This window comes from Opisthocomus hoazin, chromosome 7 (genome assembly GCF_030867145.1).
Source record: "Opisthocomus hoazin isolate bOpiHoa1 chromosome 7, bOpiHoa1.hap1, whole genome shotgun sequence".
NCBI classification, from domain to species: domain Eukaryota; kingdom Metazoa; phylum Chordata; class Aves; order Opisthocomiformes; family Opisthocomidae; genus Opisthocomus; species Opisthocomus hoazin.
In genome coordinates this window covers 17,543,663-17,558,142 of record NC_134420.1, presented here as the reverse complement: position 1 = coordinate 17,558,142, position 14,480 = coordinate 17,543,663, and the positions used below count along the sequence as shown (strand labels likewise).

The following is a 14,480-nucleotide window of genomic DNA, read 5'->3' as shown; positions in this document are numbered from 1 at the left end:
TGGAAGCACCACTTCATCCAGCCATGGCATACTTACACACTGCATATCCAAAGTCTGGCAACTTTTTTGACATTCTGCTCCAGTTGTTCCTGCAGTGATATTTCTACAGTTGAAGTAGACCATGGGAGATTCACAGACTAGAGGAAAGAAAGAAGTGAGAGCACAGGGTTTATCCCACAGCTGTAGCCATTAAAGCCATCTAGAAATTCTTTGGAAATTGTATATTCCAGTTAGTAGGGATTGCTGTCCCTATTCAGTCTGCTAAATAGATTCACGTCAGACCGCTCAATTCCCAGAACCCCCCCCTCCACTGCTTCAGAAAAGAAACGCTATGAAAAAGAGGTCTTAGCATTAATCTAGGTTCACTCCTGTCTTTTATGTTAACAGTTGCACTATAACTAAATGAGAAATATTTCTGTTATTAAAGATCCACTAAGAAAATATTTATGTCCAAAATCTGGCACAGAGAAAAGGATTAAGTCGAAGGTTTTTTTTTACCTGGAGTTGGATTGGGTACTCCAATGCAATTCAAACTTCCCTGGATGCAAGTGCTGTAATAGAGGGAAAACCATATTTTTTTTCCTCTCAAACCATGTATGGAGTCTGAGAGCTCCTTCTCTCTTGTCAAGTTCCAGAATTTTTGAAGCCACAATGCTGTTTTGCAGTCTCAGGAAAGAATGCTGTTTTGCAATCTCAGGAAAGAATTTCCCTCAGTACCACTACCAGTGCTGCTTTCATACAATATCCATTATTGCTTAACAGGAAAAATCATAGGTTGAAATGAGTATATGTCCCTACTTGTTAACTACTTTTTCATAAGATCTCCCCTTGCTAGGATTGTCATAATTTTATGCTGGAAAAATCATGTAAGTAAATAGAAAATGTACCTGAATACAATTGCTCTATCAATCTGGAAATATCATAGAATCACAGAATCATGTAGATCAGAAAAGACCCTTAAGATCATTGAGTCCAACCGTAAATGGACTGCCAAATTCACCAATAAATCATGTCCCTAAGCACCACATCTACGTGTTTCACCAACAAATCATGTCCCTAAGCACCACATCTACGTGTCTTTTAAATACCTCCAGGGATGGTGAATCAACCACTTCCCCGGCAGCCTGTTCCAGTGCTTGATAACCCCTTCAGTGAAGAAATTTTTCCTGAAATTTTATCTAAACCTCCCCTGGTGCAACTTGAAGCCACTTGCCCTTGTTCTATCACAGAATAGAGCTGCTGGAGCAGGTCCAGAGGAGGGCAACGATCTGAGGGCTGGAGCACCTCTCCTACAAGGAAAGGCTGAGAGATTTGGGGTTGTTCAGCCTGGAGAAGAGAAGACTGTGGGGACACCTCATAGCAGCCTTTCAGTATATGAAGGGGGCCTATAGGAAAGATGTGGAAAATCTTGTTAGAAAAGCCTGTTGTGATAGGACAAGGAGCAATGGCTTTAAACTAAGGGAGGGTAGGTTCAGACTAGATATAAGGAAGAAATTTTTTACAGTGAGTGTGGTGAAACACTGGAAGGTTGCCCAGACCAGTAGTGGCAGCCCCATTCCTGGAAATATTCAAGGCTAGGTTCGACGGGGCTCTGAGCAGCCTGGTCTAGTTGAAGATGTCCCTGCTCACTGCAGGGGGCTTGGGCTAGATGACCCCTAAAGGATCCTTCCAACCCAAAGCTTTCTATGATTCTATGATTCTACGATTCTGTGTTATCTGGGAGAAGAGATTGACGCCCACCTTGCTACAACCTGCTTACAGGTAGTTGTAGAGAGCAATAAGGTCTCCCCTGAGCCTCCTTTTATCCAGACTAAACAACCCCAGTTCCCTCAGATGCTCCTCACAAGAATTGTTCTCTAAACGCTTCTCCAGCTTCATTGCTCTTCTTTGGATGTGCTCCAGCACCTCAATGTCGTTCTTGTAATGAGGGGCCCAAAATTGAACACAGTTCAGCTCATATTCAGCCAACTGTCGACCAACACCCCAAGGTCCTTTTCCACATGACAGCTTTCCAGCCACTCTTCTCCAAGCCTGTAGCGTTGCATGGGGTTGTTGTGACCCAAGTGCAGGACCTGGCACTTGGCCTTGTTGAACGTCATACAATTGACCTTGGCCCATCAATCCAGCCCATCCAGATCCTTCTGTAGAGCCTATCTCTCCTCAAGCAGATCGACACTCCCACCCAACTTGGTGTCATCAGCAAACTTACTGAGGAAGCACTCAGTCCCCTTGTCCAGACAATTGATAAAGGTATTAAACACAACTGGCCCCAATACTGACCCCCACTTGTGACCAGCTGCCATATGGAATTAGCTCCATTAATGCCACAACTCTTTGGACCAGCCGTCCAGACAGTTTTTTACCCAGCGAAGAGTAAGCGCAATTCTAGCCATGAGCAGCGAGTTTCTCCAGGAGGGTGCTGTGGGGAATGGTGTCAAAGGCTTTACTAAAGTCCTGATAAACAACATCCACAGCCTTTCTCTCATCCACTAAGTGGGTCACCTGGTCATAGAAGATCAGCTTAGTCAAGCAAGACCTGCCTTTCATAAATCCATGTTGACTGGGCCTGATCACCTGGTTGTCCTGTACGTGCTGTGTGATGGCACTCACGATGATCTGCTTCATAACCTTCCCCAGGACCAAGGTCAGACTGACAGGCCTGCAGTTCCTAGGATCTTCCTCGAATCCCTTCTTGTAGATGGGTGTTACATTTGCTAACCTCCAGTCAACTGGTACCTCCCCTGTTAGCCAGGACAGATGCTAAATGATTGAAAGTGGCTTAGTGAGCACTTCTGCCAGCGCCCTCAGTGGATCACATCTGGCCCCACAGACTTGTGTATGTCTAAGTGGTATAGTAGGTAATTAACTGTTTCCCCTCGGATTATAGGGGCCTCGTTCTGCTCCCCATCCCTGTCTTCCAGCTCAAGGAAACATGTACCACTCTTAAAAGTTGAAAACAAAGCTGAAAAAAATGAGAAAGCATTGTATTTAAATTCAGGCAAGGCAGGGTGACACCATTTTAAATATAGCAGATTTGAATATGAAAATATATATACTATTTCTTAAGTATTTTGCTGAAGATTCACTTACCATACAAGCCTATTTTCATGGACAACTTCTCCAAATGGTATGGGAGATCCTCTGTAGTAGCAGGGGCATTCATTAGCAGGCACACATTTCCCAGTCTCATCCATGTAGGTTCCATTTACGCAGGTGCAGCCATCAACTGGAACAAACTTAATGCTGCATGTGACATCAGGCTCACTCAGGGACCGGCAAGTCGGTTGACAGGAAGAGATGGTATAGCTGTAGTTTAGGGATTTGGGACATGAGGTGGTGTATTTTGCTTGAGAGAGGAAAACAGAATAGGGTTGTTAGTTCCAGATGGTAATTTCTAGTGGGAAAAAAAGAAACCATAGGCAGCAGAAATAACATGTAAATGATATTGTGTACCTCTGCCTATGTTGCATCTTTCACGTAAATGTATGCCTGAGTACTTCCAGAGTTAGACCTGAAAAGCTACTGTACATGTGGAATGAATGATGTATGCAAAGAAGAAAATACTTTTTCAAATGAAATTTCAGAAAGAAACCTCCATTTGACACTGGCATTTGTTTCCTAGACTTCTAAACCTTTTGAAGTATTAGACAAACTGTCTCCTTGAATGTCTCCTGGTATGCTGAAAAGAGACCTACTGGATCAGTGGAACCCAGCATGCAGCTTCAGAGACCTTTCATTTGCAAGTCTTCTGGTTAGTATTACTAGTACTGTTATTCTAATACATCCCGTTTTCTCTACAATAACTTGTGATACATAAAGCTATAGTGGAATTCAAAGTTGCACAGAAACAGGTGGAGGCACTTCCATAACAGCAGTCTCTTTCCTAAGCAAGCTGTATCCCCCATCTATTCACATTCACTCTTGCTAGCAATGGATTGATTCTAGGGAAACAGTAAAGAATTACTTCCAGCAGTACACGTAACAAAATCCCTTCCTTAACACTTACTATATTTGCCCAGAAAGCAGTATAAAATAATCTCTGATCAGCAATTTTTATTGATGTGTGTTCTTAGGAAATGGGATAAAGAGTACTTACAGCAGACATCAGTCCTCCATCCATGCAGCTGGATTCCTTTTGCAGCACAAGCTCTCACATAGGACGACAGGGCTGCACACAGACAGTCCTCGCTATTTTCACAGTTACATGTGTCAAACATGCAGTTCTAAGAATGCAGAGAAAAATAAAGTCTCAGCACTGGTAATATTGTCAATCTGAAAAAATTAATGTTATCCTTCTTGTTGTATGCACTAATCCTTCTTCAGCTATGCTTACTTATAGACAAGACTAGCATAGCTTTATCACTTTCCAGTCTTTTGTCTAAGTTTCCTGGCAGGGGAGAATGATGGTAATGGAAATCCAGTCAACGTCTGCAGTTATTATTGGGAAATAGTGGTCTTAAGGACTGTTATACATTTAACAGCTTCTTGTTCCTCTCACCCATATTTATGAATATGCTGCACAATGGCATACAAATCTCTATTCACAGTATGCAGTCTAGACACATGATTTCACCAGTGTCCGTACCTGGATGATTCATAGTGAAAAGAAAGATTGGCAACACACTGATAGCAGAATGATGGTAATTAGCTGATGGGCTTTCTGTGCCAAGTATTAATGAGGTATGAGGCTGATGAGACAACAATTCACTGATATTCAAGCAAGCATCTGTCACGCAATTACATACACTTCCTACCATACGTACATATCTATCCAGGAGTAAATAGCTGCCTTTTCATTTGCAAGCAACTCAGGATCCTGAAGCCAAGACTGGCAATTGAAATAAGGTAATGTTACCAGACAGACAGAAATAGATGTTGAAAGAAGCAAGTGCTGCAATACAGAAATGAAAATACAGCCACTGCGTAAGACAAGAGACATGTCTGATTTTCTGGTAGCTAGTTGTAATGATCCTGTTTCTATTGTTTCTAAAGAGAAAAACAGTCTAACAAAATACCGTGTGGTAAACAGAGGGATTCACTGCATAGTGACAATCAGCAAAAGGTCCTTTGCTGTCAGTTAATAGTCCACACCAATGCTGAGCATATTTTTCTGTGAAGAGAACAAACAATACAAATGCACATTACTCTTTGTATTTCCTTAGTCACAAAAACACACTGCCTTGGCTTTATGAAGCCAATTCTGGAATTACATCAAATCTCTCCTTCTCCTGTATGTTTTTCACTCAGCTTCTACGCTAAGGTGAAGACGACTCACTGAAGGGGATGAGTAAAACATTTCCGAAGATACTCCTGCAATCCACTCCTCTGACACCAAGTTGTAAGCTTAGACATCCTCTCTGTTTTCAATGACAGTACAGTTTCCTTCGGTTATGTTTCTGTGACTCCTCCTTTATTTTGTTACTTATCCCTAGTGCTTTCATTTTGGATATTTGTTTCTGATTTCAGATATATGTTTTTACCAAGTGTGTAAGTCTTTATTCTCTTATGTTTGCTTTCCAACGAATGTGTTTTCCTCAGAGATGAGGAAAAAATACCTAGAAAACATTCTAACAAGCACGCACCATTGTCGATGCTGAGTGCGCAAGGGTTCTCAAAACTGCGCTGAATATTAGGGCATGAAGCCTGAGTTCTCCACGTATTAGCAAATGCTGTTGCTGTTCCTTCAATTACTCCACTTATGGCCTTGAAGTCATCAGTTTGGATGTCATTGAAATTTCCACAGAGACCTGTTGAAAAGCAGTGAAAAGTTTGTACTGCTCGTACTAGACAAAAGACATTAAGCAAGATGTTTTTATATTTCATTCACCTACCACAGGTCTGATCTTTGAAAACAGGATCCAGTCGCACAAACACTTGCATGATGGGTGTGAACTGGATTTCAAGGTGGACACCAAAATTTGTCTGCATCATGATGAAGAATGATGAAGGTCTGAACATGGTGACATCAGCTACAGATGCAAAACAGAACGATCACTTTCTGAATGAGGTCAAATGCTGAAAACAGTGTATACTTATACTGTTCTTCTTGAATTTCTATCATAATTGTTGCAAATTCTGAGGTGAAATAAAGCCAATCTCTATGAAAATGAATCAGAAATAGAAATCAAAATTTACAGTTCAGAATTTGCTTGTACCTACAAAGTTGTTACCTTTATTTTCTGTCTCAACATTAAGCAGCTGGAGGTTACTCCTTCCAAGAGAATGAGAAGCAAAAACTGTCTGGCACTGAGCATTAAAAAGAATACTTCTCTTTTTGTTTCTAGGCTTGTACAGCATACATTGGAGCCCTCACTCCACTGGAGAGGGAAACTAAGCAGATCTGGAGGTCAGAGATATCGCATAGAATCATTAGTTATTGAGACAGAAAGCAAAAATCAAATTTCTGTCTGAGTGTAAGTGCTGTTTGCTTCTGTTTGAACTCTTGCCTATGCTTGTACTTTCTCCCATTTCTTTGTGAAATAAGAGCACTTGTGTGACTCAGGAAATATCCAAAAGAGAACTGAGGTGTGAACATGCAGGTTCTGAACAACTCACAGTCCTTTCATCTGCCATAGTTTAAGAAAATAAGCTGATTGGAGTTGAAGATCTGATCTTATTGCTCATAGGCTGTTACCGAAAAAAATACCTGCTGAGATGGGCAGCTGGGTGTAGATGGAGTTCACAAACACACCACCATCAGGTTTGACCTCAATGAGCTGATAAGAGGAACAAGAGACAACAGTGTGAAGGATAATTACAGTCCAAAGAGTAATGACGGGGATGACTCCAGTGATATTCATTTTAAAATATTAAATAAAAAGGGGAGTTTTCTGTGATTTCACCTCCTTCCTCATTCCACTTTGTACACTTCACTAATTTCCCTGCCATAAAAGAATTACTTTTAAAGACACTTTCTCAAATCCTTAGGAAATTACATGATCTTGGTTTCTTTGAACATGTCTTTGTGATGAATTACATCCCTTACTGTTGTCCTTGTAGTTTCTAACCTAAAAGCTCAGGTTTTTTTCCATCTAATTGGGAGAGAAAACAGCTTTTTTTCTGCTTTGTGGGTACAATGTTTTTCTGCATGAACTTCCACAAAGCCAAATTTATGGCTGATCTGATTTTCATAATAAAATAAATTTATTTTCACTTTCTTAAAGTGACACACACTTATCACATATGCTGACCATTTGAGAGAGAAATGCAGTTCCCTGACTGATTAAGGCCTAGCTTCTTTGCTCCCCATATTTTTATATAGGCATTTCCCATGCTTATTTTGCATTCTTACAGTTTGTCCTTTTTTCACGTTGAGGGTCACTGCCTTTAAGCATGTCTCAGTGTCTGTTAGTCCACATTTGCGTAGTTCTACCAGGATGGTGAATGTTTCATCTTTACAGTGCTGAAAAAAAAATCCAAAAGTTATTTCATGAAAGGCTAATTACAGAAGCTTTCCCTGTAAAATTTTCTCTCAACTCTGAAAAAATATTTCTGTTTCTGGAGAATCCCAAATCCAGGCCTTCTTTGGCCTTTTGTAATGATTAGGAACAACAAGAGAATTAGAATCTGGTTTTGCATTTTATTGATTATATCCATATTTGGAGTTTTTATTCATGTCCACTTCTAATGTTTGATTTGATTCTACTGTAGCTCTCATCTTTCTGTACCTGGCATCAATGCTAGACAAAAATTCCAGATAAAACATTTTTTCAGGAGGACAGTAACATACAGCTTTTTTTTTTGTTTTTTAACTGAATTCTGCATATGGGGAAAAAGGAAAGCAAAGAACAATGAGAAAAAGCCCCTAAAAGATCAAATAATTTCACTTGCACATTGCTGTAATTAAATATTTTTATTGTAATTAACTTTTCATTTTTCTATTTCTTTTCACTTATTTTTAAATTTGTTTAAAAATGTTCAAAACCAAAATGAATTATATCAGTTGACTTGAACTGATTTTCTGTATTTGAATTTCCCAGAAATGAAAAAAAAAATTAGTCTTATAAATTCAAAATATTATTTCTTTTCAAAACAGTCAGTGTAGTTTTTCAGACTTGTACCATTTCACCCAATACCATATACTACACTAACATGGCAAAAATTATGCAACTCCGTAAGAAAGATAGATTAATTGCATTGAAGAATGTAGACTAGGCAAGTTCTTAAAACAGGCAATGCTATTCAGCAATTACTACATCACAGAACTGGAAATACCCCAGTAAACACCATACACTGTTACATGACATCCTCATAGTTAACTGACGATTGTCATTTGTATGGCAGCATATGTTCTAGTAAACATCTGGCTAAGTGAGAGGCAAGTTAACGTCTGTATATCAAAAAAGATAAGTTCCAAAAGTGTGGATTGAGATCACCTTTCTATAAATGACCTGGTAATATCTGATTCCCACCTTAGAAAGGACGTAAGTGCAGTCTCCATGGTAATTGTAATGTTTTTTATCAAACGTAGAAAAGTGTGAACCTCCCTCTACTGAACATACTCCTGGGCACGACATGTCTTTGCAACTCCACTGGCCTCCATCACAGGTACTGGGAGGGAGAGAATAAAGTTAGCTGAAATCAGTAACAGTGGTCCAGAGTAAAAGGAATTATGATGACACTAGGTTCAGTTACTTTGCTACTGTTTTTCCCTTCAAGCTGTAGTTTGATACACAGTAAATTTAGATTTAATACTTTCCAAAACATAGTGAACAGGTGTAGAAGGAATGACTCTGGTATGCATTCACTTTGCTTATTTAATTGTTTTCCTTCTTTGAGCAGGTGAACTCTCCTGCAAAAGGTATTGGAAGAATAATTGCTTGTTTTTCACAGCTAACACAAAGCACAATGACAAAAACAAAATCTATTCTGTCTTGTCATATACATGTACCAGAAACTAACGGAAACATAACCCCACATCTACTCCTGACGTACAGCATATCTGTTTTCTAAGGCGATGTGGTAGCGCGCAGGTACAGGATTAATAATTGTGAAATTAAGGTTGTATTGTATCATCCCTTGCTTTCTCCAGAGAAAATAAATATTTGCAGATATATAAATGACTGCAACTTCATTCCCCTTAGAGGATTCCAAATGTTTGAACAAAATAAACTAAGAGGAAGCATTTTAATTGACTGGTGAGAAATCTAAACATTGTAAATCCTTGCTTTGATCACCCTGAGTTAGAGTGCAAAGCTAGTTAAGCCTGTTGCTAAACAAAATGAAGAATGTTCTTTAGGGATACTTTAGAACTGTAGTGGTCAGTTAAACACACATATCAATTACCAATGATGCAATTGCATATAATAAACCATTAAACTCATTAAATATATGACAGAAAATCGTAAGTTAGAAAAGTAACAAAGGTTACCAGGATTGGCACTGCTCTGAAAAAGAAGTGCCTGTAGCATAGGTGTTGCCATTGTAAAAACAGGAGCACTGCTGACGAGGAATGCAGCCAGAATTGTTGATGTCATCAAATACAGTCCCTAGGTTAAAAAAAGGACAAAAAGACGCATTTCCTATACACCATTTTTGTTTGTTACAAACCATAAATATCATCCTAGAGACAGATCTGCAACTGTTGTGAATGGACGTAGCTATGCTTAGGACAGTAGGACTATGCCAGTTTGCACAGTGAAGGAGTCAACTTTTGTATTCTTAAATTCTTTGTATTCTTAAATTCCACCTGCTTTGAAAGAGGAAATTATTGTAGCACAGGTGGCTTGCTGAGACGCCGGTCTTGATCTGTTTACTGTTCTCCTTTCCTGCTTTCTGAATATTGCACATGTACTGGAAATTAATTCAGATACTTTTTCTCAGCTGAGACACGACAAATGCTTGTCACTTGCAGGTGTGAAAAATGCATATACAGGAGGCTTAAACCCCATGGAACCTGCCCAAATACTGCAGGTAAGCTGTTGTTGTTCTTTAAAGTCAGAGACATGAGTACATAAAAACTTGCCTAGGGGGCAGAAACAACCATCCATACAGTGTTCTTCACAAAACTGAGATCGTTCAGGGTTGGTACATGTGTCAGCACAGGGGGAGCTGCATTCCTGGTACTGCATGTTGTAAGGACATGTCTTGGCTGAAATTTTAAAGGAGGAGAGAATTTTTTAAAGTCAAAAATATTTCTGGTTCACAGTATATGTAAATATTTATATGCATTTAAGTTTTTCAGCTAGATGTAAAACCACAAACTGAACCGCAGATCCACTGCCAGCTCTCAAAATCTGCAAATTTCGTCACCTAGATCCGTATTTTACAGTTGAGACATGCTTTCCATGACTGTCTGGTGCTGAACTGGCTCAATGACTGGATTTTAGGTGACAGGAAGTTAATGACCCCACAGAGTCAGCAAGGTCTCTGTTTCTACCGCAGGCACTCTTCTCATGAACTATTCACTATTGCTAGTGAAATGTAAGACTTAAGTTCCCAAAGCTTTAGTATATTTGCAAGCTTTAGATACCTTTTGAAGGGCGAATAGAACCTCATGGGGTTTTGTTTTGGAGGAAATACTGGTGACAGTATCAACAGCTACACCCCATGACCTAATATGTGTTTAATTCAGTGCAAATCTCTGTGAAGATTACAGTGGTGCAAACTCCTCACTACCAAACAAAAGGAGATAAATAAGTGCATAACTAGCCAAAAACCTGTGACAACCCAATCAGTTAATAATTGAAAATGAAAAATACTGTAGCCATCATGAGAAAAGGAGAGAAACAGGAATACAAGCAAGAAAGTACGCCTCATTCTTTCTCCTTTCTCCTTTATTTGCTTCCTTTACTGTCCTAGTTAATTAAATAACACTTTGACTCTCCATTAGAGTATCCATGTAAGTGTTTGATACTGTTTAATCCAGTTTGCATTAAAACCCTTAGCTCGTTTGCTGAAGTCTTTATGCTGGAACTTGTACATCAGAACCCTCCGAACAATACAGTCTTAAATAGCCTGTAATTTCCCATGCATCCTCAGCATCATTTGACAACTTGTTGTTTGTTAGTTACTGAGCATAAAGTAAGGCTATCTCCAGTGATACTTACGGCATAGTGTTGAAGTTCTCCAGTTCAGAGGATGCCCACCAGCATGAGCACACTGCCGGGAGTATTCAGCAAAGGTATCACAGATACATGAGGCATTTTCAGATTCTTCAGAGCGGCACAAGTCATCCTGGCAAGCCATAATGTACTCTCTAACATCAACTACGTCATTACACTCTGCAAATGCAGAGCTGGTCAATGTTTTCCGGCATATGTCATCCTTGTGCGAAAAAAAATTAAACAACTTTCAGAAAATAGAAAGGACCATTTTTTTTATATTATTACTTTGTATACTTATTTTTTGATAGAATCTTATATTCCTCTTTAAGTTGCTGTCACCTGAGGGCTTTTCATATTGACCTGTCTGAAGCTGTAGAAGGGTACAGAAAAATTTGAAAGTAAAATAAAAGAATAGTCAAAGGGTCCTTACAAAATTATCAGTGCAATTATCTGGCAGGGTAGAAGTGGTGTCTTCACAGTGTTCTGTTGGCCCATCCATTTTCTGCATATTCCCAAATTGCACAGCTGTCATCTTAATATCTGCACAAAAGAAGTTTAGTAATGAATGTTGAGGTTTTTTTGTTCAGTGTAACTGCCTGTTATCTTTCTCTCTTCACAAGAATTCTGCTCAAGACTGGCCAAGGCAGCTAGTTCCCTTAAGTCTTAAAATTTGATCATTATCCCTTCTGAAGGAAGCACTACATCACTGTCTCAATTTACCCTGCACAGCACCCTGGAAAAAGTAAACATTAGAAAACAATTCTCAGCCTATTACATCTAGATGCAAACTAAGATTTTTACCAGAATAATAAGAAGCTTTTTTCAGATTATATTGAACCCATGCAGGGAAGAAAGAAAATAATCTAAATGGGGATTTGAACAATGGACACTGCTGTGAGACAAGGTTTAGGAAAAAGCTCAAGATGGGAATAGATAGCCTGATGCAGATATGATCTTATAAAGACCACAGTTCTGCAGAGAAATGTGGATACACCAATTTTTAGACAGAACTCAAACAATAAATGTACTGACTACACAATACAATTGCCTTTTATTTTATTGAATATATTTCTTTATTTATTTATGTCATTAGTGAAAATCTGGCTCACTTTTATGGGGTTAGATGATTAGGTAAATAAACCCATGGCACAAAAGACATACAATCAGTTGTTAGCACCAGTACTATATTTGTACTTAGAGTATCAAATCACATCTGATCTCTGTACCATATGTGGATCTCTGTACCACATATTTTTCAATAGAGGTTAAATCATATCTTAACACTAAATCATTGCATAGGATAGGAAAGAGGAATGAAGACTAATAAGTTAGAGTTGAAAGAACAGAAAAAAACCATGTTGGAGACTTCAGAAACCAACTTTTATTATTTAAAAAAACTTACTGTTTGAATAGAACTCGTTGTAAATTGGAAAGCCATTGAAGTCTCCACAAAGTCCACAGGTCTGATTGGCATATTTCTCATTCAATTCCAGCTAAAATGATGTGCAATAAGTTGATAGAAATTACTATGAGCATTCTAAAATATATTCAAGTTCACTGAAAGCACCTGCACCTGTTGCCTCTAAGTATTTTTCATTAGATCTGTGTAATTTTATTTAGCAATCTAATTCAAACCAAGGGGATAGAATGAAGAGTTGTCTTGGATTTGATTCACAATGCAGAGTCCAAGCTATTGATGCTATTGATGCAGACTTAAGTTTTCACTGTAATATCTATACTGCTCTCAGCCTTTTTCTCTCTATTCATTCCTCAGAAAGAAAATCAAATCCACAGTAAAAATGAAGTTCTAAGAGAGTGAAATTCGCTAGAAAATGATATTTGAAGGGGTAAGTAGGTCCTATAGCAATGCCAATACGTTAATGACATAATGAAAGTGATTTTTCACCCTATTTTAAGCAGAAGTCTGCTAGCCACCAGAAGTAAATCTATGTAACATTTTTTAGGACTACCTGGATGCAAACCTACCTTTATTAAGAAAGAGTTGCTCAACAGTATGAGATGGGATGGCAATAGTAATCTCCTAAACAGATAGGGACTGGCCTAATCAAAGGTTAGCTCTAGTCTCTGAAATTCTAGACCAGTCCAGGAGCAGTTCTTACCAGGATACTGTCATCTTCATTCCACATTAAGACAATACCCATTTTGCTGGCAACTTTGACATAAATGCTGCTTTTCTCTATTGTAATTCCAGATTGGCTGTATGGCAGTTGAACTCTGGGAAAAAGCAGAAAGAATGCTAGGTATTTTCTGATCCAGATGTCTGATAAAGAAAAAATAAAAAAGGCTTGTGGTGTCCAGCAGCTGTAGAAATTCTAAAATAATGCAGTTGTGTGGAAAGAAAAGTGATTAAAAAATAAGATGGTCCAACCTCATCAAATATGGATCTGAATTTGGATCCAACCTCTCAGGATTTTTTATCCAGATTTTATTTTTGAGGTAATCTTTAAGGGAAGGATTGATTTACTGTGAAAGGAATTAATAGCAACTTGCTCATTATTTATATTGGTGAAACTGTCGGATTTATTGAAGAACACATTTTTTTTTCCCCTAAATACACCAAAGTACTTGACAAGTTTGAAAAAAGATCTGTGGTTACCAAACACATGTTATAAATAAACTTACCTGTTGCTGTTAATCATGACACCATCCTTTGTTAGTTCAGCAGCTACACCTTCAAGTTTCATGGTGATATGGTTAATTGTTGGAGCATTTTCCACCACTATGCGCCTAATCTGGATGTTGAAATCCTCATAGGGAGCATTGCAGAGTGATGCAAAAACATAATTACATAGCCCAGGGAAGGAATATATGTCTCCATCAAAGGTCTTGAAGTGGAAGTTGCCCCATGTGCTGCACACACGGCCATTGTGAGCAGGATTGGAAGCTGTGAATTAAAACTAGCTGTAAAAAAACGATTTAAAATTCCCAGCCTCAACATGGTGAAAATCAGCTTCATTTTGTCATCAAATAGTTTTTGCCTGCCTACCTGCATTTCTCATTTTCTGCCTATTCATTATAGAACTATGTATTAATACTTCACTCATATCTACTACTCATATAACCCTATAAATGGTTATAGATACGTTCAGCTAAAGCTTTATTAGTTGTCCACATTTCAGCTAAGATAACATTCAATATTATGCTTCTTAATCACCCTCTTTATCCTCTTAATAATCCGTGACTTCCTTTACTAGTGTCTCTCCCTTTTTGTATTAGATTCCTCTGTCTACATCCCCTAAAATTGAAAATTTCGTTGAACACATTTCATATAATTTACTTACGTGTTATCACTGGATTTGTCAGCATTGGCTGGATGATGTTCACCTTAGATGAAACCACAGCAGAAGCTAGAAAAAAGTAAGAAAAAACCCCAAAACTAGTAATTCCAAAAATGGCACCCAAAATTCACGTAGA

General features: G+C 38.5%; 1 protein-coding gene across 1 annotated transcript in view; it reads right to left on the bottom strand.

Moving 5' to 3' along the window:
• The window catches only part of LOC104338186 (mucin-5AC), a 49,473-nt gene that overhangs the window by 11,748 nt on the left and 23,245 nt on the right, over window positions 1-14,480 (bottom strand). Inside the window, exons 2-19 of the mRNA XM_075427124.1 lie at window positions 14,348-14,413; window positions 13,689-13,950; window positions 13,166-13,280; window positions 12,448-12,538; window positions 11,476-11,585; window positions 11,049-11,265; window positions 9,965-10,090; window positions 9,371-9,488; window positions 8,412-8,550; window positions 7,292-7,402; window positions 6,647-6,716; window positions 5,832-5,969; window positions 5,583-5,747; window positions 5,016-5,110; window positions 4,097-4,223; window positions 3,091-3,346; window positions 499-551; window positions 37-137 (exon numbers count right to left, since the gene is read on the bottom strand). Of these exons, the coding sequence (XP_075283239.1) occupies window positions 37-137; window positions 499-551; window positions 3,091-3,346; window positions 4,097-4,223; window positions 5,016-5,110; window positions 5,583-5,747; window positions 5,832-5,969; window positions 6,647-6,716; window positions 7,292-7,402; window positions 8,412-8,550; window positions 9,371-9,488; window positions 9,965-10,090; window positions 11,049-11,265; window positions 11,476-11,585; window positions 12,448-12,538; window positions 13,166-13,280; window positions 13,689-13,950; window positions 14,348-14,413 (2,360 nt within the window). The remainder of the gene's footprint in view (window positions 1-36; window positions 138-498; window positions 552-3,090; window positions 3,347-4,096; window positions 4,224-5,015; window positions 5,111-5,582; window positions 5,748-5,831; window positions 5,970-6,646; window positions 6,717-7,291; window positions 7,403-8,411; window positions 8,551-9,370; window positions 9,489-9,964; window positions 10,091-11,048; window positions 11,266-11,475; window positions 11,586-12,447; window positions 12,539-13,165; window positions 13,281-13,688; window positions 13,951-14,347; window positions 14,414-14,480) is intronic.